Source organism: Saimiri boliviensis, chromosome 13, assembly GCF_048565385.1.
Source record: "Saimiri boliviensis isolate mSaiBol1 chromosome 13, mSaiBol1.pri, whole genome shotgun sequence".
NCBI lineage: Eukaryota > Metazoa > Chordata > Mammalia > Primates > Cebidae > Saimiri > Saimiri boliviensis.
This window is the reverse complement of record NC_133461.1, coordinates 97,297,959-97,325,475: the sequence shown is the minus strand read 5'-3', so window position 1 is coordinate 97,325,475 and position 27,517 is coordinate 97,297,959. Positions and strand designations below refer to the sequence as shown.

Sequence of the window (27,517 nt, the reverse complement as noted above, 5' to 3'; positions counted from 1 at the left end):
GGACCTCCCAGACCCCTGCGCACAGTCCAGACACCGGCCGCCCAGGGTCCCCTGTAAGCCCCTTCCTCAGATCCCGGCACCAGGCTCCAATTCTCACCTGGGCTTCCAGTTTCACTCCCCGATGGGCTGAATTCTGTGGACTGTAGCTAGAAAGGAGGCCAAGAAATCAGAGACAGTTGGGGACATTCGCCTTTGGTCCCCTTCACTTTGTGGGTCTCCCCGCTCCCTGAGGGTGCCCAAGTGGCACCGTGCCTCAGCACCCACATGCACGCCGCTCCCATGTAGTCTATAGCTCTGGTCCTGAGACCTTACCCGGCTCAGGGTGGTCCTGCCATAGGCGGGGAGAGAGGAAGATTTAGACGTTCCCTGGTGCAAGGCTGGAAGAGAGCAAAGGCCCTGGGCTCAGTCCCTTTGGCCCCAACAGCCCTTCATGAGAGAGCTCCCACACCTGGGGCAAGGCAGGAGGGGGTCACGCTTATGGGAAGCTGGTGGGCTTCTCCCAGTTCCCAGCTCCTGCTGGCCACCTTCAGCAAGCAGTACAGTGCTGGCAAGTCTCAGCTGTCTCTACCACCATCCTCCTTCTCTCTAACTAGACGTGGCCCAAATATACAACAGGGCCCAATGCCTGAGTGTGAAGATTGAGTCAGCTGGAGCCAAAGCTCACATCCAAAACTGAACCTCTGGAATACACAAAGAAATTTAAATCGCCGGGCATGGTGGCTCACACCTGTAATCCCAGCACGTTGGGAGGCCAAGGCAGGCAGGTCACATGAGGTCAGGCGTTCGAGATCAGCCTGGCCAACATGGCGAAACCCTGTCTCTACTAAAAATACAAAATAAGGCAGGCGTGGTGGTGCACATCTGCAGTTCCTGCTACTTGGCAGGTTGAGGCTGGAGAATCGTTTGAACCTGGGAGGTGGAGGTTACAGTGAGCCGAGATTGCGACACTGCACTCCACCCTGGGCCACAGAGTGAGGGGCTCCATCTAAAAAAAAAAAAATCTAAAATTGAATCACAATAATTACATTATTATAATTTTGTTAACAATGTTAGTAATAAAATCTAAAAAAACTTTTATAGAGGTAGGTTCTCACTGTGTTGCCCAGGCTGGACCTGAACTCCTGGACTCAAGTAATCCTCCTGCCTCTGCCTCTGCCTCCCAAGTACTGGGGCTACAGGCATGGGCCACCTGCCCAGTTAGTAATCATATTTATTTATTATTTATTTTTTTTATTATTTATTATTTTTGAGATAGGGTCTCGGTCTGTCACCCAGGCTGAAGTGCAGTGGTGTGATCATACCTCACTGTAGCTTCGACCTCCCCAGCTCAAGTGATTCTCCCATCCCAGCCTCCTCAGTAGCTGGGACTAGAGGCATGCACCATCATACCCAGCTAATTTTTTCTTTTTTTTTTTTTTTTTAAAAGAAACCAGGCCTCACTCTGGTACCCAGGCTGGCCTTGAACTCCTGGGTTGAAGCAATCCTCCCACCTTGGCTTCCCAAAGTGTTGGATTACAGGTGTCAGCTACTATGCCTCACCTAGGAATTGAATTTTAACAGTCTGACATTATACTACAGAAAGTCATGCTGTCAGCACTGTCGCTGGGGATTGTACCAGCAGTCAACTTCACATCAGCATTACTGGACCTCAGCCTCAACTCACACACTTAATAGGATCTCTACATTCTCAAATACTGCAGATTAGAATTCAAGAAAGTTTGTGTCCAGTAATATGTTTTCCTAGAAATAACTTTGTACCTAAGATTCTTAGCTTGAGGTGATCTCAAAACACCTTCTCCAATTACAAGAAATAACAGGCATCTATAGCAACTGTTTCCACAAGTATTTTTGTGTAAGTAGTTAACTTCCATAGGTTCAAAACTATGAGAACTATCTTCTTAAAATATTCCTTTTTTTTTTTTTTTTTTTTTTGATACAGAGTCTCACTCTGTTGCCCAGGCTGGAGTGCAATGGCAGGGTCTTGGCTCATTGCTACCTCCACCTCCTGGGCTCAGCCTCTGGAGTAGCTGGGATTACAGGCACCTGTCACCACACCTGCTAATTTTTGTATTTTTGTTAGAAACAGAGTTTCACCATGTTGGCCAGGCTGGTCTCGAACTCTTGAGCTCAGGTGATCCACCTCCCAAAGTGCTGGGATTACAGGCATAAACCACTGCATCCAGCCTCTTCTTAAAATATTCCTATGAAATTTGTTGCTTGGAAGAGTTTGATTATCAAGAACAAAACCTCATTTCTCCCCCAACACTTAATTTTGAAAATAGCTTTCACAATAACCATTCACTATTGAAGCATTTTACTCTTGCAATAAAGTATACATTTATTCAACCGATAGAATTTCAACCTTCAAACCCTGCACAAAGATTTTCCCCTCCAGATTGCTTATAGAATGCTTACGTGTGTTCCAGAGCGACTATTCCAGTGTCACCATTAAATCAGCATGACATACCTGTTCATGATTCTAGAATTCAGGTTGTTTTAATATATCAGTAACCTATGCAGTCATGTGATCATTAATCACCCACAAATTCAGGGACGCCAAAGATGACGGGGACAGAAGTAGCTGCAAGGCCGGTTGCCTCGCTGGGAGCTCGGACAGGCCCATCCCTCTCCACGCCTGAAATTACGTCACCAGAATCTGCACTCAGCATCTAGCTTCGCCACGCCCACCTCTGCACGCAACAGTAAACTCTGCACCCGGCACCTAGCCCGCCGTTGGAAATCCCCTCTGCGCTTAGCACCAGGATCTGCACACGACACTAAACAGCACGTAGGCCAGCCGTTGGAAAACCCCGCCAAAATTTAAAAGAAGCCCGGCCAAACCCTGCCCAATAGTGTATGGCCCTGTCCCGCCCGCTCACCGGAAATCCCGCCTACCTACCTCTAGCAGCTTGCCACGTCCCCGTCCTATTTCTCCACAGCCAATCAGAGCGCCTTCCCTCCCTATATAACCCCAGGCCTGAGAGGACTCAGGTGTGACTTCCCCGGCCTCTTGCCCCAGGACCAGGGAATCTGGCCTGGAGCGTCTAATTGTTCTCATGCAGGCCTCAGTTTCCTCATTTTAAACTCGGCAATATACCTCACGAGAACAAACCTTACAGTAGGCATCTGGTGTTTGACTTCAGGAGGCCAAAATGGAAGTTAAAGAGCTAATCTGAGCTGAATGGGAGATGCTGGCAGAACACTGACCCTGAATAATCCAACCTTCAGGCAACCTCTGTCCACATCAGTCTTCCGGCCTTAAATCTTGATTCCACATTCTCTAAAAAACCTCTGCAGCTCTTCCCCCCACAGAGACAGCATTCTGAGAGCTCTCCCTAACCGCCTGTTAACCCTGAGGTCCTTGCATTCCCCAGTTGCAGTGGGTTTCACCTCTGCTCCACATAAGACAACCCTTTCGAAGGGTCACGCCCAGGATCTTGTCATCGGCCACCACCCGCTGCCTAGAAACCGTCAGCTGGGACCGTTCGCTCTGTGGCTTTGGCTCAGCTCCATCCCTACCACGCACAGCTCACCAACCTCAGGGAGACCGCCCCTCCTGCCTCCCCCCCCACCTGCCTTCTGTCGCTACCTTCTCAGCTTCAGCCCTGTGGCTGGGCCCCGTAACTACTGTCATCAGCTCCTCCTCGGTGTAGCCTGGACCCTCAGCGCCTTCCTCACAAAACGCTCACTCAGGGCCAACCCAGCAGCTGCCCTCCTGCCCCGGCTGTGGACATACAGCCCACTTTGGAGTGATGAGCACCACAGCAAAGGCCAAGCCTCCCTGCACAGTAGTTCCAGATCCCCTCATCAAGTCTCCACACCAGGCGTCCCCAGACTTTTTACACAGGGGGCCAGTTCACTGTCCCTCAGACCGTTGGAGGACCGCCACATACTGCGCGCCTCTCACTGACCACCAATGAAAGAGGTGCCCCTTCCTGAAGTGCGGCGGGGGGCCGGATAAAGGGCCTCAGGGGGCCGCATGCAGCCCACGGGCCGTAGTTTGGGGACGCCTGCTCCAAACCTTCTCACCAAACCCTCTCTCCATTCCTACCAAGTCTCACCCCCTAATGCTCAGCAGACAGCTCAGCTTCTCCTCTGGCCTGCTCCTGGATCCAAGCTCCCAATCCCCAGGGGAGGCCTTTCAAGGCCAGCCCCCTACACATTCTGAGGCTGGATCTCAACCAGCCCTCAAATTGAATATAGATCTATTTTAGAAACAGGGTCTCACTCTGTCACCCAGCCTGCCGGAGTGCAGTGCTGCAATCATAGCCCCTATCTCAGCCGCCCCCCTAGCTGAGACTACAGGCACACACCAGCACTCCCAGCTAATTTTTCTATTTTTTTTAGAGACAGGGTCTCACTATGTTGCCCAGGCTGATCTCAAACCCCTGACTTCAAGCAATCCTCTCACCTCAGCCTTCCAAAGTGTTGGGATTACAAGCGTGAGCCCCTATGAGACCTTTAATGGAAGCCCTGGTCACTCTTCCCTTCTTTCTCTCTCTAATCTCACTTCCTCCTCACCATTTCCTGCCACATATTAGCAAGCCGAAGACCCTCAAGCTCCTGACTCTGCCCGACGCGTTTCCCACCGACAGTGCTCTCCACGGGCCCCTTCATCTTTCCCTGAAAATCCGCCTCTTTTATTATCTCAGTTCCAAGTTGGTCATCACCCAGCACCCAAGACAAAAACCTCAATTCTGCTCTCTCACACCTCCCACGTTCAATCAGCTACTGCATTCAATCCAGCGGATTCAATCGTCTACATATTTCTGAAATCCATTCCCTCTTCTCTGGACCCACATCTATTTTTAGTGCTTATCCAGACTATTGGAGAGTGTAGTAGATTGCTTCTGAAGATGGCCTGCACCATCGCCTCCCATCTTTGATGCTTTCTGCAGTGAGACCACGTGGTGCCTGTCATCAAGAAGTAGAGCAGGCGTCCCCAAACTTTTTACACAGGGGGCCAGTTCGCTGTCCCTCAGACCGTTGGAGGACCGCCACATACTGTGCTCCTCTCACTGACCACCAGTGAAAGAGGTGCCCCTTCCTGAACTGCGGTGGGGGGCCGGATAAATGGCCTCAGGGGGCCGCATGCAGCCTGCGGGGTTGTAGTTTGGGGACGCCTGAAATAGAGTCTTGGCTGGGCGCAGTGGCTCACGCCTGTTATCCCAGCACGTTGGGAGACCCAGGCGGGAGGATTGCTTGAGCCCAGGGGTTCAAGACCAGCCTGGGCAACATGATGAAACACCATCTTTACTAAAAATACCAAAATTAGGCTGGATATAGTGGCTCATGCCTGTAATCCCAGCACTTTGGGAGGCCGAGGTGGATGGATCACCTGAGGTTGGGAGTTCAAGACCAGCCTGACCAACATGGAGAAACCCCGTCTTGTTTGGGCAACAAGAACAAAATTTCATCTCAAAAAAAAAAAAAAAAAAATTAGGCCAGATATGGTGGTTCACGCCTGTAATCCCAGCACTTTGGGATGCCAAGGCGGGTTTGAGAGAAGCCTGGCCAACATGGCAAAACCTCACCTCTATGAAAAATACAAAAATTAGGCTGGCAAGGTGGTTCATGCCTGTAATCCCTGCACTTTGGGAGGCCGAGGTGAGTGGATCAGGTGAGGTCAGGAGTTTGAGACCAGCTTGACCAATATGGAGAAACCCTGTCCCTATTAAAAATACTAAATTAGTTGGGCATGATGGCAGATGCCTGTAATCCAAGCTATTTGGGAGGCTGAGGCAGGAGAATCACTTGAACCTGGAAGGCGGAGGTTGCAGTGAGCCAAGATCGTGCCACTGCACTCAGAATGAGACTTCATCTCAAAAAAAAAAAAAAAAAAAAAAAAATTAGCTGAGCATGATGGCGTGCACCTGTATTCCCAGGTACCCTTGAGAGGCTGAGGGAGGAGAATTGCTTGAACCTGGGAGGCAGTGGTTGCAGTGAGCAAAGATTGTGTCATTGCACTCCAGTCTGAGTGACAGTGAAACTCTGTCTCAAAAAAAAAAAAAAAATTAGCTGGGCATGGTGGCATGCACCTGTAATCTCAGCTACTCAGGAGGCTGAGGCAGGAAGATCATTTCAGCCCAGAAGATGGAGGTTGCAGTGAGCCAAGATGGTGCCACTGCACTCCAGCCTGGACAACAGACCCTGTCTCAAAAAAAAAAAAAAAAGTAGAGTCTAGCTCTCCTCCCTTTGAGTCCAGGCTCCCAGTGACTGGCTTTGGCAGCTACAATGCAGAAGCATTGGTTTCCTCTTAGGCATCAGAGGCTTTGCAGCTTCCATTCCTTGGTTCTCTGGTCTCTCCTCTCCTCTCCAGCTGCCGAGCTCTGAGGAAGTCCAGGGTAGGCCCTCGATAGTGAGGCATGGCATTCGAAGCCTGCCTCGCTCGCATCTCTTAGCCTTGCTGCCTACCACCCCTCAGTGTACCCTGTGCTCTGTAATTCCAGGCTCCCGGAGGCTCAGCCAGCCAGGATGTCTCATGTTCCCAGCTTCACTCCCACACTGTTCCCAATGGCTACGGTGACCTCTCCCACACACTTTGTCTGGCTTGCCTGGTCTCAGCCTTCCAGACTCAGTTTAGGCTGGGTGTGGTGACTCCCACCTATAATCCCAGCAGTTTGGGAGGCCGAGGCAGGATGATTGCTTGAGTCCAGGAGTTCAACAGCAGTCTGGGCAACATTGTGAGACCCTGTCACTACAGAAAATTTTTAAAAATTGGCCAGGCATGGTGGCACACACCTGTGATCCCAGCTACTCAGGAGGCTGAGGTGAGAGGATCACTTGAGCCCGAGAAGTGGAGGTTGCATTGAGCTGAGACTGCACCACTGTATTCCAGCCTGGGCAGCAGGGCAAGGCCTTATCTCAAAACAGCAAACAACAACAAAACCCCTTAGTTTAGCCTCCCAGGCCCCACTGCTGTGCTCCCAAAGCACCCTGTGCACCTTGATCACGATACCTGCCATGCTGTGCCGCAACCCCAGGCGCCATGACAGTTTCCTGGTCGACCACAAGTGACCAGAGGACAAGACTAGATTTTCTCACTGCTTATATGCCCAGCGCCTAGCACATGGCAAACACCCAATAAATGGTTGTTAAACCAAACTTGCTGAAACTGCTTTAGCCAATATCTTTTATCATCTGACACTGTTCTATGACTGGGGTTTTTCTCCAAAGAGAGCAGCTTTGAGTCAGGGATGGCATATTCTGTCTCACGTCAACAGACGCACAGAGTCAGGCCTCCGTCTCTGGCCAGGTGACTCTGAGCCCCTCCACGGTACTCACAGGTATGGAAGGGTGTCCGGTCAGGCAGGGAGCGGGTTTTCCTTCGGATAGGCAATGACTTTTCCATCTCTTCTTTCAAGATCATCTTTCCCAGGTTGGAAGTAACCTGAGGAGGGAGAAAGGAAGATGGAGCCAAGACTTAAGACACTTGTTTCTTTTTTTTCTTTTCCTTTTTTTTTTTTTTTTCTGAGACAGGGGCTCACTCTGTCACCCAGGCTGGAGTTCAGTGGCACAAACATAGCTCACTGCAGCCTTGACCTCTTGGGCTCAAGTGATCCCACCTTCTCAGCCTCCTGAGGAGTTGGGACACAGGCATGTACCACTACACCTGGCTAGCTAATTTTTTTTTTTTTTTTTTTTTTTTAGAGATGGGGTTTTACCATGTTTCCCAACCTGGTCCCAAAATCCTGGGCTCAAGCTATCCTCCTGCCTCAGCCTCCCAAAGTGTTGGGATTTCAGGTGTGAGCCACTGTGCCAGGCCTATACTTGTTTCTTATCTCCAAAAGGTCCAGAGTTGGGCACACTGCAGGCAGGACTGGGGATATTTCCCAAGTGGCTGGTCTATGCCCTGGAGCTCACAGAGCCTCTCATTCGTGGCTGACACATGGCCACGTTGGGTTTGGCCACCCTTGAGAGCCAGGAGTCAGAGCTGCTCAGTAGAACTCTACCACGGCAGCATCCCTGTCCCTGTCCTAGGTCACCCTGTCCAGAGCCCAAGCCTATGTCACTGTTGATGGCCTTTCCATGGTTCTCCCTCCTCCCCTGGAGGCCAGTAGCCCATGCTCTCCGTTTTTCTCTTTCTATGGGCCACTTGGCCTGCTAGCTCCCGGCTGCGGTGGGACCACCCTTTTCTGTGCTTTTGACCCTAATATCAAGTAGTGTCCTACGGAAAGTAGCATAAAGTCAAGGTGTCCCTTCAGAAGCAGAAACCTGGGGTCTTAAAAAGAAGAGGCTGTCCCACGTGTTCCAATAAGCATGCTTTTTGGGTCGGAGCCCTTAGACTAGCTATGGAGCCAGACCTTTTGTCCCCAAAAAGACACAGAGTGGGCTGGGCGTAGTGGCTCATGCCTGTAATCCCAGCACTTTGATGACTCTGGAGGCTGAGGTGGGAGGATTGTTTGAGGTCAGGAGTTTGAGACCAGCCTGGCCAACATGGCAAAACCCCATCTCTACTTAAAGTACAAAAAAAAAAAAAAAAAAAAATTAGCTGGGTGAGGTGGCAGGCCTATAATCTCAGCTACTTGGGAGGCTGAGGCAGGAGAATCTCTTGAACCTGGGAGCGGAGGTTGCAGTGAGCTGAGATCATGCCACTGCATGCCAGCCTGGGCAACAGAGCAAGACTCTGTTTCAAAAAAAAAAAAAAAGACACAGGGTGGAGGGTGCGGGTGGTGAGATGCTACCTTACTGAGTTCCTCTTTCTGACGTTCCCTGAGAGCCTTCATCTCCTCTCCAGAGTCGTCATCTTCCTCCTCCTCCTCTTCCTCTGCTCCCCTCCGAGATGCCTTCCGCTTCCTCCATTCTGTCTCTAGAAGACACAAGCAAAGGCAGGCGGGGAGTCACTCGCTGCGGGCTCATTGCACATCTACGAGTAACAGGCTCTGTGCACTCCCCAGGCTGGACCTTGATAAAGCCTTTACAAATTATTTTTTGTTAATAGCTGGGTGTGGCTCATGCTGTAATCCCAGCACTCTGGGAGGCAGAGGCAGGTGAATCACCTGAGGTCAGGAGTTCAAGACCAGCCTGGCCAATACGACGAAACACCATCTCTACTAAAAACCCAAAAATTATCCAGGCATGGTGGCGCACATCTGTAATTCCAGCTACTCAGGAGGCTGAGGCAAGAGAATCGCTTGACCTGGGAGACGGACGTTGCGATGAGTGGAAGTTGCACCATTGCACTCCAGCCTGGGAGATAAGAGTGAAATTCCATCTCAAAAATAAACAAAGTAGGGTGGGTGAGGTGACTCATGCCTGTAATCTCAACACATTGGGAGGCTAAGGCGGAGGACTGTTTGAGTCCAGGAGTTTGAGAACAGCCTGGATAACACAGTCTCTACAAAAAATTATTTTTGAATATTAGCCTGGTGTGGTGGGGCATGCCTGTAGTCCTAGCTACTGGGGACACTGACATGGGAGGATTGCTTGAGCCCAGTAATTCAAGGCTGCAGTGAACTGAGATGGCGCCACTGCACTCCGTCCTGGGCAACAGAGTGAGACTCTGTCTTAATAAATAAATCAATATTTCAACATAAAAATAAGGTAAGACCTGGCACAGTGGCTCATGCCTGTAATTCCAGCACTTTGGAAGGCTGAGGTAGGTAGATCACTTGAGATCAGGAGTTCAAGACCAGCCTGGCCAACATGGTGAAACTCCATCTCTATTAAAAATATAAAAATTAGCCAGGCACCTGTAATCCCATCTACTTGGGAGGCTGAGATAGGAAAATCGCATGAACCCGGAAGGTGGAGCTTGCAGTGAGCCGAGATCACCTCACTGTACTCTAGCCCGGGCAACAAAGCGAGACTCTCTGTCTCACAATTAAAAAATAGAGTCAGGCATGGTGGCTCATGCCCGTAATCCCAGCACTTTGGGAGACTGAGGCGGGTGGATCACTTGAGGTCAGGAGTCCGAGACCAGCCTGGCCAACATGGCAAAACCCCATCTCTATTAAAAATACAAAAAATTAGCCAGGTATAGTAGTACACACCTGTAATCCCAGCTACTCAGAAGGCTGAGGCAGGAGAACTGTGTGAATTTAGGAGGCGGAGGTTGTGGTGAGCCAAGATCACACCACTGTACTCCAGGCTGGGTGACAGTGCGAGACTCCATCTCAAAAAATTGAAATGAAATGAAATAAAAAGAAGAGTAACATTTTCTCATCTGGCCATGAAGCTGGGGAGGCAACACAGACACACACTCACAGCTGAAATTCAGTGGGTGCAGCAACATGAATGGAACTAGAGACCATTGACTTAAGTGAAACAAAGACAAAGACTGCATGTTCTCACTCATGACGGGGAGCTAACTAGCGTGTGTGCATGGATGCAGAGAGTGGGATGATGGACCATAGCAATTTGGAAGGGTGTAGGGGGTGGTGATGGGAAATTGCTTAATGGATACAATACAACGTGATTCTTCAGATAACAATGCCATAAAAGTCCTGACTCCACCACTGTGCAATCTATGCAGGCAACGTGTACCCCATAAATATGTACAAATAAAAATTAAGGCCGGGTGTGGTGGTTCATGGATGTAATCCCAGCACTTTGGGAGGCCGAGGCGGGCGAATCATGAGTTCAGGAGTTCAAGACCAGCCTGGCCAACATGGTGAAACTCTGTCTCTACTAAAAATAAAAAAAAAATTGGCCAGGTGGAGTGGCTCATGCCTTGTAATCCCAGCACTTTGGGAGGCTGAGGCAGATGGATCACAAGGTCAGGAGTTCAAGATCAGCCTGACCAACATGGTAAAACCCCATTTCTACTAAAAATATAAAAATTAGCTGGTCATCATGCCTGTAATCCCAACTACCCAGGAGGCTGAGGCAGGAGAATCGCTTGAACCCGGGAGGTGGAGGTTTTGGTGAGCCGAGATCATGCCACTGCACTCCAGCCTGGGTGACAGAGCAAGACTCTGTCTCAAAAAATAATAAAATGATAATAATACAAAAAATTAGCTGGGAGTAGTGGCAGATGCCTGTAATCCCTACTCAGGAAGCTGAGGCAGGAGAATTGCTTGAACTCAGGAGGCGGAGGTTGCAGTGAGCCAAGATCGTGCCACTGCACACTGCACTCCAGCCGGGCAAGAGTGAGACTCCATCTAAAACAATAAATTAAATTCACTGGGGACCAAACCATTTATCATTTATCTTTCTCTTTCCCAGAGCTCTCATCACAGAGCCTGGGAGGCAGGAGAAGTTTGATACATGTTGGCTGAGTCATGAAAGAAATGAATGGAAAGTAAATGAATGACCAATAAACAGGGCCACTTACACCAGGTGCTATGGGAAGGCAGAAAGTGGGTGAGCAAGGAGCCTGGGCCTCATGAAGGTGGGAAAAAGCTCACGAGGACACCAGAGGGCAGGGGTGGAAGTGGGTTCACATGGCTGCAGCAGGTGCCAAGGGGGAGGGAGTGCAGGGGTCCCAGGGCCCCCGTTCCCATTTCCCCATCTCTCCTACCCACGACAGCCAGAGACGGGGGACAGGGCCAGTAGTCAGTTTCGATCTTGGCTGGCTGGTTGGGGTCCGGGGGCTGGGCTGCAGGGAACTTGGATGACTCAATGATGAGATCCTCGATGAGGTGCTTGGTCTGAGGGCTGCCTCCCACAGACTCTGCAGACAAAGGCCAGGGTCAGCCAGGTAGGCCCTGCCTGAGGCCAACCTGGCTGCCCTCACCCCCCTCCTCCTTCACACCTGTGAGGTCCTGCAGGTAAAAGCAGTGTACGCACTGAGGATGGGGCACACGTTTCATGCTGCTGTCCCGCCATATCCTCCCGTCCCCCTCCAGCCAGCCTCCAGCCCCGGGATATAGCCTCCCAGTGTGCAGCTGGAAGTGGGCTCTGGTGAGCCAGGGGAACACTCACCTCTCTGCTTATAGATGGGTGGCTTCTTGTAGATGTTGGAATCTGGGCGGGTGGTCTCTGTGGGAGGGAGAGGAGCAGATGAGGAGGAGGATATGCTGATAGGAGGGAGGCTGGGGCTGAGAGAAGAGAGGGGATGGAATGCGACAAGGTGGGGAACTCACTGGTCCCTGTCAGGAGCCGAGACAGAGCTGGCATAGCTGGCACTGTCCCTCAGGGGTTTGGGACATTTTACACTTTTCTGGCCACGGGAGAGAGAAAAAGCAATAGGTCCCCCATCTCTGATGGGGTCCTGGCCTCCCGGGGTCCACTTAGGTCTGAGGTGAGCATATACACCAGAGAGTAGGGGACTGAGCATCAGGGGCTTGGAGTTCCTGAGGGAAGAAGTCTTAGGAAACATGCGGTACCAAGAAGACCTACCAGGGTGGTGGAAATGGGGCAGGCTGGTCCGGGGGGTTCCAGTGGTTCTGGGGGCCGCAGCCTGAGAGATGATTCCAGGTGACCGGCTGTCTGCCCACACCTGCAAAGCAGAAGCCTGTGGCTCCAGGGTCCCCATCCCCCTCCAACCCACACATGCACCCCATCAGCTCACACCACCCTCTCTGTCCTCCCATCCTGGCCGGCTGCATCCTCCCAAACCCAGGGCAACGTTGCAGCACAGTTCCAAGGACCTACTGACGGTGACTGGCCCAGGGAGAAAGGGTGGAATGAGGTCCTGGGTCTGACAGAATGATGGACACAGAGCTGGCCAGGGACGGGTGGGGGTGGGGGTGGGGGTGGGTAGTGCTGATTTGGGCACTCCATGGGCTCTTCAGAGCTCGGTCTGATGTGTGGGGAGGAAGTTGGGGACCCCTGCAGGGCAGGGTAGGGCAAGTTGCAGGTGTGGGGCAGACTCACCTCCGGGGATGGTGGGGGGGATGTGGATTTGGGTGACAGAGAGCGCTGTGAAGGGAGAGGGGACTGGTCAGAGCTACAGGGGCAGATTCAACCTGTTCCCTAGAACCCCAGAGTGGCCACTTCATCCCCCACCCAATGCCACACACTTTCCTGGCCAGCTCTGGGCCACCTCTGCTTCCTTGGATCTTTGCCAACCCCCAGCTGCCTTCATCCTTCTCCTTCCCATGGTTCCCTGCACAGAGTCCTCAGCCTTCCCATGGAGGCATAGGGAAGCCCATGAACCTTGCAGCAGCGCGCCTGGGGCTCCCAGGGCCAACTCCTCCCTTCCTTCCCTCCTTCCTTCCCTCCCTCTTTCCTTCCTTCCCTCCCTCCCTCCTTCCTTCCTCTCTCTCTCATCTTTTTTATTTCCTTTTTCCTTTTTCTTTCCCTCCCTCCTCACCTTCCTTCCTTTCTTCCTCTCTCTCTCCCCTTTCTTCTCTCTTCTCCTCTCTTCTACTTTCTTCTCTCTCCTCTTTCTTTTTTGCAGTCTCACTCTGTCACCCAGCCTAGAGAGCAGTGGCTCCATCACAGCTCACTGCAGCCTCCCCCTCCTGGGCTCAAGGGATCCTCCCACCTCAGTCTCCTGAGCAGCTGAAACTATAGGTACACACCACCACACCTTGCTAATTTTTGTAGAGATAGGGGTCTCCCTATGTTGCCCAGGCCGGTCTCAACTCCTGGCCTCAAATGACGCTCCTACCTTGGCCTCACAAGTGCTGGGATTACAGGTGTGAGCCACCGTGCCTGGCCTTCTGAGAACCAATTAAGGAATAGTTGGTCCTGTCCTCAGAGCCTCAACACAAATAGAAGGGACAAGACCAACAAGCATCCAAGGATGAGGTCCGAGGTCATCATGAAGGAACTGAAGTCACCCCACGGTTTGGCCCCGTGTTACCGGTCAGCCACGACACCACCCTGCCTTGAACAGTTGCACACTACTCAGTTCATGAGTACCTGCCTTGCATTCTCTCCTGCACCATGACTAACTTGTGTGTGGACGGGCAGAAAGGTCACCTCTGTTTTATAGAAGGGCAAACTGAGGCCACAACATCACACAGGTCCCTCTGCTGGACTTTCAGCCCCACGCTCAGTACCTCTGAGCTGTTTCCACAAATCTTGCTCTTCCTGCCCCCTGTGTGCTGCTGCCATCCAAATGCGTCCACCTCTCTACAACTGAACGACATGCCAGCCCAGAACCCATTCGCCTGCTCTCTTGAACGCTGGATAGACTGGTGGTTCCTGTGCACAGTTCCCTCTCTTCTCTTTGCTGAGGCAGACCTCCGGGAAAGGAAGCACGGGAAGGATCGGTCCCCACCCAGTGTGGCTTGGTGGGGCCTCCCCTCAAGTTCTGCCCAAGAGGAGCCCCCTCACCTCCCGGCTGCGGGGCAGCTCCACGTGTTCCAGGAGGGAATACGTGAAGTGGGGCTCATAGATCATGAGGTCGGGCCGCTCGATGTCCAGGATGGCCTTGTCCTTGGGGATGGCAGCCAGGTCCTTGTAGCCTAGCACCTGATTGTCCATCTTGGCCTGAAGGGAAAGGTGAGCGTGGAATGGCTGTGCCGAAAGCCCTGCCTAGGACACAAGCCCTGCTAGCTAGACTTAGGTTAATTGCCAAGGACGTCTGCCATTGCAGACGTTAACAATTCTGCTAATTTAAGAATTTAGTCCCTTAAAACATGATAGTCCTTTGCCTAGCACTTCGGGTGTAAGGAAACCAGAGCAGTGGAAGTGGAATGTGGGCGCCTTTCTGGGTTTCGGGATTCTCTCTGCCCGCCAGCACTGGCAGGACCACCACTGGGGAGGCTCTGCGGGTAGCTCCCCAGCAGCCAGGGGTGCCCCACCCGCCCCGCTCCCAGTCTGGTGGTGGTGGGGGTGCTGGTGGCCGAGAGGGGTACTCACCACGATGCTGGAGGGAGGGCCAGGCACATTGGAGTCTCGGGAGGAGCTCACGCTCCCGGGGGAGGTAAGTGGTTGCTGGGGAGAGCGAGAAGGCGGGCGAGTGGGCACGTGCGTGGGTGCGGGGGCAGGGCAGGGGCGGCCCTAGGCCTGGGGGACCCGGGGCGCTGCGCGGCGCTGCGCGGCGGGTGGCCACCAGGTGGCGCCCTGGACTCCCGAGCGGCCCCCACCCACCCTCGGCGCCCCCGGCCCGGGGCGGCGCCGCGCACCTTCTGCAGCCGTTCCATGCAGCGCGGAGCTCGCCGGCCGGGTCACTCGCAGAGCCCTGTGCGCGAGGGGAGAGGACAGCGAGTCAGGCTCGGCGCGGCTGCTGGGCGCTGCGCGCTCGGGGCTGCGAAAGCAGCCGGTGCGTCCCCCCGGGCTGGCGCGTCCTCATCCCTCGGCGGCGACTCTCCGGACTGCCGGGAGAAGGAGCGGGGCGGCGCCGGGGCGGCGTTGGGCTGCGGGGCCTCCGCGGGCGGCAGCTCTCCAGGCAGCCGGGCCCCGCGCGGCGCAGGCGTCCCATCCGCTCAGACCCGGAGAACGCGCGCGTGGACGGGAGGCGGCCGAGGGACGGGTGGCGCTTGTTTTTGAGCCATTGTTCTCTCGCTCCAAAGGAAATGACGGCAGGGGTCAGCGGGCTGCCCGGGCGGAGGCCTCCACGGCCCTGCTCCGCCGCACCTGCCCTCCCGCCCTGGCCCTCCCCTCCCGGCCGCTGGTCCCACTCCCGCTCGGGGCACCGTCCCCGCCGCCACTTCCCGGCGCTCACCCAGGAAGGGTTAACACAGAGGATTCCGTGAGCAGCCCGGCTTCAGCATCCCTCATCCAAAACCTGAAATCCGCACTCCGAAACTTCGTGAGTGCCTTCGTGACGCCACAAGTGGAAATTCCACACGTCGAACTTCACGCAAACTTTGTTTCATGCACAAAATTGTTTTTAAAACACTGTATAGGTCGGGCATAAGTGGCTCACGCAGGCAGTCCCAGCATTTTGCCACACTGAGGCAGGACTGCTTGAACCCAGCAGTTTGAGACCAGCCTGGACAACACAGTGAAACCCTGTCTCTACAGATAAATTTAGAATTTAACCAGGCGTGGTGCTGCATGCCTGTAGTCCTAGGTACTAGGGAGGCTGAGGTGGATCCCTTGAGCCTGGGAGATTGAGGCTGCAGTGAGCTGAAATTGCACCACTGCCCTCCAGCCTCAGTGACAGAGTAAGACCCTGCCTCATTAAAAAAAAAAAAAAAAAAGAAAGAAAGAAAGAAAGAAAAAGAAAAGAAAAAAGTCTTGCTCTATCTCCCAGGGTAGAGTCCGGTGGTGCGATCTTGGTTCACTGCAATCTCCACCTCCCAGGTTCAAGCGATTCTCCTGCCTCAGCCTCCCAAGTAGCTGAGATTACAGGCGCAGGCCACCATGCCCGGCTAATTTTTGTACTTTTAGTAGAGATGAGTTTTCACCATGTTGCCCAGGCTGGTCTTGAACTCCTGACCTCAAGTGATCCACCTGCCTTGGTCCCCCCAGAGTGCTGGGATTACAGGCGTGAGCCATGGTGCCCAGCTCCACTTTTCTGCTTTTGATGCTTTCCAATGCTCTGCCCACCTCTCTGCCTCCCAGATACCTCCAGCCTTCCAGAGCCATCCCAAAGCCCCTCCTCTGGGAGGCCTCTCGTTACTAGTCTTGTCCTCATGGATCAACCCTTCTCTGAATTCCAGTGGGACTTAAAATCAGACCAATGTAGCTAAGCACTTGATCACAGGGAATATGTTTTCTCCCTAACTAGACAGACTCCTAATCGCAGGAGGGTGAAAACAACAATAAGAGCTATGTGGGAGGCCAAGGAGAGAGGATGGCTTGAGGCCACAAGTTCGAGGCCAGCCTGGGCAACATAGGGAGACCTCGTCTGTAGCAAAAAATTTAAAATTAGCCAGGTGTGGCGATATGCACCTGTAGTCAGCTCAGCTACTCCAGAGGCTGAGGCGGGAGGATTGCTTGAGCCCAGGATGTCAAGGCTGCAGTGAGCTGTGATCAAACCACTGCATTCCAGCTTGGGTGGCAAAGCAAAGAGCTATCATTTTTTGAATGCTCATTATGCACTAGGTATTTTGAGAAGCCCTTTACAAGGATTATTTTGTTTCATTGCCTAAACAACCCTATAAGGTACACCTATTTACAGATGAGGAAACTGGGGCTCAAAGAGGTTATAAATTTCTCCAGAGTCGTGGAGCTGAAAATGACCGTGTCTTCAGCACAATTCTCTTACCTAGTACCATATCAGGTGAGAAAGAGGAGAGCTAGAATCTACCAGATTCCTCAAGTCTGTTGGAATTCTAGAACCATGGCATCTCCAAAATAAGACTCTGGCCATCGGAATCACACGAGGTGTTGGTGCCCATGGAAAGACTCTGTTCCGGAGCTTCAAACTCCTCTTGCCTTCTTAGTGCTCACTTTGTAATGCTTTTAATTAAGCAAGGAGAAGAATAAATTCTGGAACATACTTGAAGGGCTGTTAGTTCTCTCTCCTCTCTGATCTTTACTTTGTTTATAGCTAGTATCAAAGTAGCTATATACTTGGCTTAGCCCTAGGGGTAAATGCTTATCCATACATGCATGCATCTGTTCATCCATCTATCCATCCATCCACCCATCCACCCTGTATCCATCCATCCATCCATGCATGCATCCACCTATCCACCCTGCATCCATCCATCCATCCATCCCTGCATCTATCCATTCCTGCATCCATACACCCATCCACTCTGCATCTATCCATTCATCCATCCCTGCATCCATCCATCTATCCATGCATGCATCCACCCATCCATCCATCCATCCATCCCTGCATCCATCCCTGCATCTATCCATCTATCCATGCATGCATCTGTTCATCCATCTATCCATCCATCCATCCACCCATCCACCCTGTATCCATCCATCCATCCATGCATGCATCCACCTATCCACCCTGCATCCATCCATCCATCCATCCATCCATCCCTGCATCTATCCATTCCTGCATCCATACACCCATCCACCCTGCATCTATCCATTCATCCATCCCTGCATCCATCCATCCGTCCATCCATCCCTGCATCTATCCATCTATCCATGCATGCATCTATTCATCCATCCATCCATCTACCATCCATCCACTTTCCATCCATCCATCCCTGCATCCATCCATCCATTCAACAAATACTTTCTGAGCACCTATTCTGCAATGAACACAGAGCAGGACTCTGTGGCAAGTCTTATGGAGAATAGAAAGATGAGTCAGAGGAGCTACGCTGCCCCTCCAAAAATAAGGCATGCATCTAGATAACTCCCATGCAACGTAGAAAACTACATGTACCAGAGAAGATAGTGTAAAGCGTATGAGAAGTCACAGGAGAGATTCCTCCTGCTGGGATGTCAGGAGGGGGAAAAGGGTTTATTGGAAGAAGAAGTATTTGAAATAGGCCTTGAAAGATGCCCAGTTTTGGCCGGGCATGGTGACTCAAGCCTGTAATCCCAGCACTTTGGGAGGCCGAGGTGGGTGGATCACGAGGTCAAGAGGTCAAGACCATCCTGGCCAACATGGTGAAACCCCATCTCTACTAAAAATACAAAAATTAGTTGGGTGTGGTAGCACGCGCCTGTAGTCCCAGCTACTTGGGAGGCTGAGGCAGGAGAATTGCTTGAACCCGGGAGGCGGAGGTTGCAGTGAGCAGAGGTCTGCCACTGCATTCCAGCCTGGCTTCTGGCGACGGAGCGAGACTCTGTTTCAAAAAAAAAGAAAGATGCCCAGTTCGAGATCATGCAAAAATTGAAAAAAGGGCTCCTGACAGAGAAAGCAGCATAAGGTGGGGACATGGGGCTGCACTGGGCCTGCGTGGGGTCAGCAAATATTGCTGGATCGGAGAGCTGATGACGTTGAGAGGCATTCGGGACAGGTCAAGACCAGATCGTGGAGGCCCTGAACAGCCTAGGGTTAGGTCATAATCTGTTGGCAACAGGGGGCCAAAGAAGGCTCAAAAACTTTTTTTTAAGTGAAGAAGTAACGTGATTTAAGCAGTGCTTTGGGAAAATGAACCTGTTGCAGCCTGAGAGCCAGATAGGACCGGCAAAGGCAATCCAGGTCCGCAGGGAGACTGGTCCGGAAGCTGCAGCAGCAGTTCAGCAGAGCACTGTGAAGATCTAGACTTGGGCAGGAAGGAAAGGGGGCAAACCGGAGAAACCCTAGAGGCAGCATGTGCAAAGCAGGACTGGATCTGGGGTGCCTATGGAGGAGGCTACAAGTCCAAGAGACTGGGAGAAGGGGAAAGGAAGAAGTCACTTTGACAGGTGGAGATTGCGGTGGGTGCAGCAGGGGAACAGGAAGGAATGTCCAAGAGGACAGGAACCTGCGGGAGAGGACAGGCTGGAAGCGGAGATGTCAGAGCCATTTACCTAGAGGTGGAAGTCCAAACACGAGATTAGCAAGGGACAAAGAAGGTCAAAAACAGCATCCTGGGAAACACCTGGGAGACTGAAAAGAAACAGCAAACAGCCAGAGATGACACGGTCAGAAAGAGAGGGGAAAACCAGGGGGCAACTCCCAGGGGCCAGGGAGTCTCTAGTGAGTCTTTGTGTTTTCAGCCAAGGGTCTGATACACAGTAAATGTGCCAAACATATTGAGAGAGGGAATGGGAGGGAGGGAGGGAGAGAAGGAGGGGCTGAGACAGTAGAACATCATGGAATCCAAGTGTCGCTGTGGAGAAGGTGGGGAGAAGTGCTTTTCCTCCAGCTCGAATGTCAAGGCCTTAATGGCCTCCTGGTTAGGGATGGGGGTGGTGAGGGGGTGCTGGCCAGGTGGTATAGCCAGGGGGAGTGGCCCTTCCAAGAAGTATGATAGAAGAGCAGAGTCATTCTGGAGGAGGTAAGACTGGCCTAAGGCCTTTAAGGAAAGGGGGACCAGGAACGTGTTTGCAGACAGCAGAGAGGGAACAGTGGACAGGAAAGATTGAGGCTGCAGCGGCGAGTGGGCACTGGGTGGGTGGAGCAAGAGGGCAGCAGGAGGGAAGGGATCAGGTTCATGGCCACGTGCAAGACTGGCTTTGGGGAGAAAGGCTCCCTGGAAACACAGATGAGCTGGGCAGTGGCTCACGCCTGTAACCCCAACACTTTGGGACGCAGAAGTTGGGGGAATCACTTGAGCCCAGGAATTTGACACCAACCTGGGCAACAGAGAGAGACCCTATCTCTACAAAAGATTTTTTTTTTTTTTTTTAATTAGCTGGGTGTCATGAAGTACACCTATAGTCCCAGCGACTTGGAGGCTGAGGCAGGAGGATGTGTTGAGCCCGGGCGGTTGAGGCTGCAGTGAGCTATGATCATGTCACTTGGCTCCCTGGAAAGGAGAGGAGAGGGAAGGAAGTTGGGTGATGACCATATAGGGCTTCTATTTTCCCAGCCAAAGAGAGATAGCAGCCAGGTGCAGAGGCTTATGCCTGTAACCCCAACCCTTTGGGGGCCAAGGCGGGAGGATTGCTTGAGGCCAGGAGTTTGAGGCTTTAGTGTGCTATGAATACACCACTGCACTCCAGCCTGAACAACAGAGTGAGATTCTGTCTCAAAAAAAAAAAAAAAAAAAAAAAAAGTGAGTAATAAGGTTCTATGCAGATCTTACATGTGGGTCCAAGGTTTGGAGGGGTCACTCTGAGGAGTGAGTGCAGCTGGGCACAGAGGGGCCGGGAGGGAGACTAGATAACTTCAGCATATTCTGGAGCCTCAGCTGAGCCTCAGGGAGGCCCTGGAATCCTCCTGGAACAGCCGGGGGAGGGGTACAGAGTAGGACAGTAGCTATCTGTCAGAGTGGAGGCTACTTGGAGTGGCAGGAGGTGAGGGGCCCGGGGTGAGCCATGTCTCAGGAGTATGTGGCCATCTATCCCATACTCAACACGTGCACAGACATCATCCCAGAGGCACAGACACTCAGAAACACAGTTGGAAATCCTGATGGTCACAGTCATAGCTGCCGTTTATGGAATGTCTATGTTATGACTGGCACTGTGCTGTGTACTTCACATTTCTTTCTTTCTTCTTTTTTTTTTTTTTTGAGACAGGGTCTCACTCTGTTACCACGGCTGGAGCACAGTGACATGATCATAGCTCACTGCAGCCTCAACCTCCCAGGCTTAACCATCCTCCCGCCTCAGCCTCCCTAGTAGCTGGGACTACAGGAGTGTACTCCATGACACCTGGCTAATTTAAAAAAAAAAATTTTTTTTTTTTTAGAGATGGGGTCTCCCTATGTTGCCCAGGCCAGTATCGAATTCCTGGGCTCCAGTGATCCTCCCACCTCTGCCTCCCAAAGTGTTGGGATTATAGGTAGGAGCCATTGCCCAGCCCCTCTTTGTTTAAATTTAACCCTTATGTTCCAATCCTGTGGGTGGGCTTGGATTGGCGAGTATCTCAAGTTTGCACAATTGAGACCTGAACAAGTTAAGTCATTGGTCCAGGACACGCTATACTGTGTGGAATCTAAGCTCAGGTCTGTCTGACTTCTAAAACCGTTCACCACGATACCACCCAGGCAAAGCTGGCACGAGTCACTGAGCCCCTGGCTTCTCACTTCTGCTCTGTCCCCAGTCCCTTCTTGCCCAAAACCCCACTGCTGGGTCTTGTCCTTTAGTATCTGGGTCTGCTTCCAGGGCTCTGCCAGGGCCCTGCACCCTGGCGCCACCTTCTCCCCTGACATTTGTTAGAGAGCATGTTGGTTGATAAATTATTTCCTGAGGCAGAAATTTGGTCTTACCCCTCAGGGACATTTGCATGTAAACTTGGGCCTAGCCTTAAGGCATCAAGTTTTTACTGGTTAAATTGTAAGCTGTCAGAAGACCAGCAGGGAAGATGTTTGGGAGGGAGAAGAGTGTGTGTATATGTATGTGCACGTGCATGTGTGTGTGAGAGAGTGTTTCTTTGGCCTCTCTCAAATCACACCCTGCCTTCTCCACCCACACGCAGCCCCTTCCGCCAAAGCTCATTTCTCCCAGGTCAATGCCGGCTCACTCCACCTCCTCCAGTCCACCCCTCTCCAATGCACGCACCCCACCTGCCTGTTCGTGCACCTCCGAGGGCCCAGCGACCTCTGCGCACGAAGAGACTGAAAGGTCAAGCTGCAGCAGGAAAAGGGACAGGAAGGAGGAAGGGAGAGCGCCACAGAGGAAGGCAGTTCCAGGTGGTGGAAGGGACAGCTCAGCTGCCCCTGGCCCTGGTTGGATGCTAGCCGGCTGCTCACCCTCCATCTCAGCCCCACCCTCCCCTAGCTGTGCCTCCCTGCCTTATCTGAACCACCAGCCCAGCCCCACCTCACCCACCACCCTTTCCTCTCCACAGCTCCCCGGGATGTGGGTGATAAGACCTGCCTACAGGGCCCTCCGAGTTGTGCCCACCGCTCCTGGCGAGCTCTTCTTCCAGGCGGAAACTGATCCAGACCATGGCTCCCTGAACTTTTAGCCACGAAGCCTCCGCGGGCAGAAGCAGCTTCTGGGTGGGAGTCGGGGGGTCCTTGTCTAGCTATGCTTCTGTCTCTGGCCAACCACTACCTGCTCGGCACCAGCCCCTGTACTTGGGATTTTCATACATCCTCTCTCAACCTCACCCAAAACGACGTTCTCCTCATTTAGAAATGAACAAAAACGAGGCTGAGAGGTGAACCTGCCAAAAGCCCCCGCCCCCAGACAGCAGCCAAGCTGGAGTTCCCACCAGGCCAGCCTGAGGCCCAAGCCAATGAGCGCTCTTTTCAATGAGTACCAAAGATCCCACTTCAACCAGAAATTTGGGACCTGGGGGTCCCACGCTCTAACCTTAGACAGTGGGGCCACCCAGAGTCCTGCTCGCTGATGGCATCTGTAGAACAGCAGCTGGGAGTCTGGGGCCTCTGGCTCCAGGCCACACGGGCAGCAGGGTCCAGCGAGGCTGGAGGCCAGCCGCTGCAGACAGCAAACGAATTATGAAACGAGGCAAGCCATCCAAGCGGGCTGGCGTTGGGTGGGCAGGGGACTTTGCCCCATGTCGCCTTCTCCTGTTTTGTTCACCGTGCAACGGCCTGGCCCGTTCCCTTTCTTCCCCCTGTCTTTCTGCTTTCTCTCTTCTGGTCTCTTTTCTCTGCTTTCTTCATCTTTTCTCCCTCCCTCCCTCTTTCCCTTTCACCCTCTCCCCTCCCAGCCCTACCCCCGCAGTTACTGTGGCAACAGTTCAATGGCAGAAATAAAGGCAGGATCCAGCTAGGTCACCAGTTCCCAAAACAGCATCCCGGGTGGGGAGGAGCAGGGCGGGCACAGCAGTGCAGTGAGGCAGGGCAGGGGCCAGGCGCTCCCATGGGTGCTGTGCATGTGATGTGGGTGGGGTGAGGCAACTTGCTTGCCCCTCCCCCCTGGAAAAGGGCACCAGGAGGCTGAGGCCTGCTCTAGGCCAGTGGCTCATCAGAGGTGTCCCTTACTTAGGGCAAGCCTGAAGCCCAAGTCTATTCTAAGGCTGACAGAGCCCGGGGACTCCCTCCTCTTCTCCCAGTTTCTCCTTCTTCCCTACTCCAGTGTTTTTACCATTGTGTCTGCTAGGATGAGGGTTCCCCTGACCCAGCACTGCAGGGCACCCTCTCACACTCAGATACAGGACCAAGCCTGGGTGCATGGGGAGCTCAGAGTGCCCCTGCTTTAGGCCTACCCTCCCCTGTTCTCTTGATTACAACCATATTGGGCCTGGGTGCCCCCTCCTGCCCATTTCCTGGCCCCCAGCCCACCCAGAAATGCATGTGCAGCCATCTTCTCCCAGGTCTTTCTCTGGCTGGGTTTCTGCGTGCCCTCTGCACCCTCCCTCTGAAGAGGCCCTGCAGCCCCTTAGGCCGGCTTGGCAGATCCTGCTTCCCTCCACTTATGGCTGGTCCTGTTGTACAAATGGGCCTAGCAGAGCAGGGGGAGACACAGCCTCAATTCAGCTTTCTAGATTCTGGGGCCTCCCTGTTCTGATCTGCACAACACCTGGGAGCTCTAGCAGATGGATTCTGCAGACATCGGCCCACCAGCGGACAACCTGACCCAGGAGTCTGACACCTGGCCACTGAGACAAGGTGGATGGGTGTGCATAGTCAGAAGCGCCCACCCCGAAACCATGGCAGGATTTACGCACGCGGTGCACACAGGGAGACTCCGAAGCCCTGTGTGCCAGCTCACACCCCCACTCTCCCATCGAGGCCCCTCACAGTGACATGCGGTGCTGCCAACACCCACTCGCACCCACCCACCTGTCCTCTCTCTGGCTTCCCTCCCAGAGCTGCGCACGTGTACAGCAACACACAGTGAGCCCTTCACTTCCCCAGCCTCGGGGCCTTCCCTGGGCTCCCTATTCCCAGAGCCCAACTGCCTTCCTTGCATTGGACCTGACCCTGCTCCTCTGACTCTCACAACCAGGCAACCGGTCCCTGGAAAAGGACACATCGGGTGTGTCTGACCACGAAAGGGTGCCAGGCCTGCTAGGCCCCGAGGGACAGAGCTAGGGAGGGGGAGCCCCAGAACCCTGTGGGGGCTGCATGTCTGCTCAGCCCTGGCCCCTTCAAGCACCCTGGCAGTGGGGACGGGGGAGCACTGAGCACTGGGCTTGGGCTTGCAGCCTCACCCTGTCACTGCCTCACTCCTCACTCAGCCCCACCCCAGCCTGGCTGGCCACTGTCTGGAAGCAGGCTCTCCTCCACTCCCCCTAAAAACTAGGCACCAAACCAACAGCCTCAGGCCCCTGAATGAACTGCTCCAACCCCCAGGGTGGAGCGCTGGTGGGAAGGCCAGCAGGACTTCCTCTCCCAGTATTCAGCAGAGACGGAACGCTCCCCTGCCCACAGTACCATACCCATACTCCTGTCCCTCCCATTGCTGGCCTGCTCAGCTAGGTGGGCAGGGCAGAAAGGCTAGGGAAGAGGTGATTGGGCTGGTAGCAGTTCTCATCCTTGGGCTGAGAACACCCCAGACCCTCTTCTCCAAATCAGAAGGAGATTCCATTAGATCAGGCCCAGCTGGTCCCAGGGGCCGACCCATCCTCCCCCTGAACAGGGCCCACAGTGGGTTTCCCCCTCACCCTGTACCCTGCCACCACCCAAAGCCTGGCTCACCAGCAAGCGCTGTGGCCCAGAGTGCCCACAGAAGGGAGGAGAGGCAGAGACCCTGCCACCTACCTCTTCCCAGACAGTGTGGCCCAGACGCTCTGAGGCCACAGAGGCCTGAGAGGCGCAGGCCAGATCCACGGGCTGGCACTTCCCCCAGGAAGGTAATCGGCGTCTCTTCCAGGAACCCAGCCGTGCTTCCCCGGAGCACAAATAACAGGAAAAAAGCCGGCTTGGGGTGGGTGGGCGGGGTGGGAGCTGGTGAAGGAGGGGAGCTGGTCTCGGCTGAGCAGTCTGATCTCCCCTCTGAGGCCCCACCCGCCTGGCCCCCTACCCTGCTTCTCTGCAAGCCTCGGCCTCCTGGATCCCCCCACCCCGTACCGGGGAGTCCTCGTCTGGGGGCGGGCGGGCTGGCGGCTCCCCCACGCCCTCCCCGCGCCCTCCCCACCTCTAGCTGATAGCGTGTGGCCAGCGAGGGTGTGTGTGTGGATGTGTGCGCTCTTCCACCAGCGCTGCAGCTCAATCCATTTCAAACAAGAGGAGCATTAACCCAGCGTCATGACGAAGCAGAATCAGCCAGCACTGTCCTCTCCCTTTCCCACACCCCAGCCTGCAACACTCACACTCACACACACACCTACATGTACTCAGAGCCCCTCAGCTTCCTCTTAAACAGCCAGAGTTCAAGTTGCTGTGGGTGGTGGGTGGGGGCAGGGGAAGGGGGGCTACTGATGACCCAGGGGGACGATGCCTGGTTTCTCCAGGCACCTGCACCTCCTATCCTGTTCAGGACTACCCCATCATCTGACAGCAGCAACTGAGGTCTCTGGGGGCCCAACATCTCGAGGTGTGGGTGCAGGCACAGGCCAGAATTGGTCACCCAAGGATGCACTCTCCCCCGGGAGGGCAGAAGGGAGGGGTGCCACCAGGTCCCCAGTACAGAGACTTGGGCTGGCCCCTCGGTAACCTGAATCACCCAAGAATGCCAATGGAATGCAGCAGAGAGAGAGAGAGAGAGAGAGAGAGAGAGAGAGAGAGAGAGGACCCCATCTCTCCCTAGGACAGCTTCACAAAAAGGGAGTTTCCTGCCAGGTGACCCCTGGGTCCCAACAAAGAATTTACAGGCACGTGGCTTCCCTGTCTTGAGCAAAGCCTCAACCACCCCAGGAGCCTGTCATTGGCCTTTCAGGCCCCCTGGGCAGGACGGGGAAGGGCAACGAGCCTTGTCCTCGACTCTCACCCTGGCCCCAGCGTCCTCTCCACCTCCACACCACAGACTTGCCTACCTAGGCAGCCCTCACCGTTGCCCTGGCAACCGCTGCCCACAGCCGGTCAGCTGATAGTATCAGCTGTTGTTGGGGAAATCTAGAATCTGGGGAGGGGGCTCTGGGTGTCTGAATGGAGGAGTACGGGGAGGGACTTGAGGGAAGAGATCAGGAGGGGACAGAAAGTATCTGGCTGGTGGGGATAGAAAGGAAGGTAACCTGAGGGATGGGCTCCAGAGAGAAGGGAGGGAGGAAGGAGGCAGGTGGCTGAGAGAGGAGACTGAACACAGGCGGAGCTGCTGCAGCCAGTGGGGAGGCCGAGCTACAGAGAAAACCTGGGGGTGGGGGATGAAGTGTCGGATCTGTGGAACTGCAGAGAAAAAGGCCAGGAGTGATGTGGGAGGGGGTGCACCTTTAATGTGGCAGGAGGGGGCACAGCCCTGGAGGAGGAGCCACCCTAGCCATTGCTCCACAACCAGCCCGGCCTCGGCCCAGCCTATCGGTTTTCTGTCCCTTCAACCCCATACTTACTGCCCTTTGATCAGGGTCTGAGAGACAGAGAGGAAGCCTCAGCCCACTCCAGCCCTAGACCATCTCTCTCCATCCCTCCTGCACCGGGAGCTTTGACACCTCAGCCCTTTAGGATTCCTGAGCCCCCCATCCCGACCTGGGTTCCTCCCCTGCTGTTGGCCGTCCCCACCAGGCCCCACCCCAGGAGAGCTGTCTTCTGGTGCAAGGGTCCCAAGAGGCACAGTTGGAATGAGCTGATGCCAGGAAGGACAGCTGTGGTCAGGGGCCTGGAACGAGGTGGGTGATGAGGGATGGGTAGGATCGCTGGGCCTGGGAGGAGGGGTGCCTCCTCCTATGGAAACCGGCACTTTCGGGGCAGAGTCGGGGGAGCCAAGGGGAAAGGGCGGAGGGGAGAAAGAGGGGAAGGTGCTCAGTACCTTCAAGGGCCCAGGGCGTGGGGCAGGAGCGCAGCAGCCTCCTCGGTGACATCCACCTCCATCCCTCGGCGCATCTCCTCTCCGCCTCCCGTTGCCAAGACAACCTGCCGGCAGCTCAGGCCGGGCTCAGCCGAGGCGGCAGGGAGGGGGAGGAGGAAGCTGTGGCTCCTGCTGCCTCTTCCTCAGAGAGGGAAGGAGGGAGTCTGAGGGTGGACCCTCAGTGCTGGGGCTGGGGGTTAGAGGACAGCTTCAGGAGCTAGGGTGCCCTGTGAACCCCACCAAGTACCCCATTCCCCCACTTCCCTTCATAAGGCTCTAGAATTGCCTCTAGGGGTGACCTCAGGAGAACCCTAATTCAGGGCCAGAGAGCAGGCCAGTTTTGAAGAGCGTGCAGCGCTGGGGAGAGTCCCCACTCCAGAAAGCCAGCATGGAGCTTGGGGCGGTGAAGACAGCAAGGCAGGGA

General features: G+C 54.1%; 1 protein-coding gene across 1 annotated transcript in view; it reads right to left on the bottom strand.

Moving 5' to 3' along the window:
• DMTN (dematin actin binding protein) overlaps positions 1-27,517 on the bottom strand; it is a 30,486-nt gene that overhangs the window by 1,939 nt on the left and 1,030 nt on the right. Inside the window, exons 2-13 of the mRNA XM_039461145.2 lie at positions 27,055-27,283; positions 14,964-15,019; positions 14,698-14,772; positions 14,170-14,325; positions 12,760-12,804; positions 12,283-12,382; positions 11,866-11,922; positions 11,462-11,614; positions 8,685-8,809; positions 7,285-7,390; positions 313-377; positions 98-146 (exon numbers count right to left, since the gene is read on the bottom strand). Of these exons, the coding sequence (XP_039317079.1) occupies positions 98-146; positions 313-377; positions 7,285-7,390; positions 8,685-8,809; positions 11,462-11,614; positions 11,866-11,922; positions 12,283-12,382; positions 12,760-12,804; positions 14,170-14,325; positions 14,698-14,772; positions 14,964-14,981 (949 nt within the window). The 5' untranslated portion in view covers positions 14,982-15,019; positions 27,055-27,283. The remainder of the gene's footprint in view (positions 1-97; positions 147-312; positions 378-7,284; positions 7,391-8,684; positions 8,810-11,461; positions 11,615-11,865; positions 11,923-12,282; positions 12,383-12,759; positions 12,805-14,169; positions 14,326-14,697; positions 14,773-14,963; positions 15,020-27,054; positions 27,284-27,517) is intronic.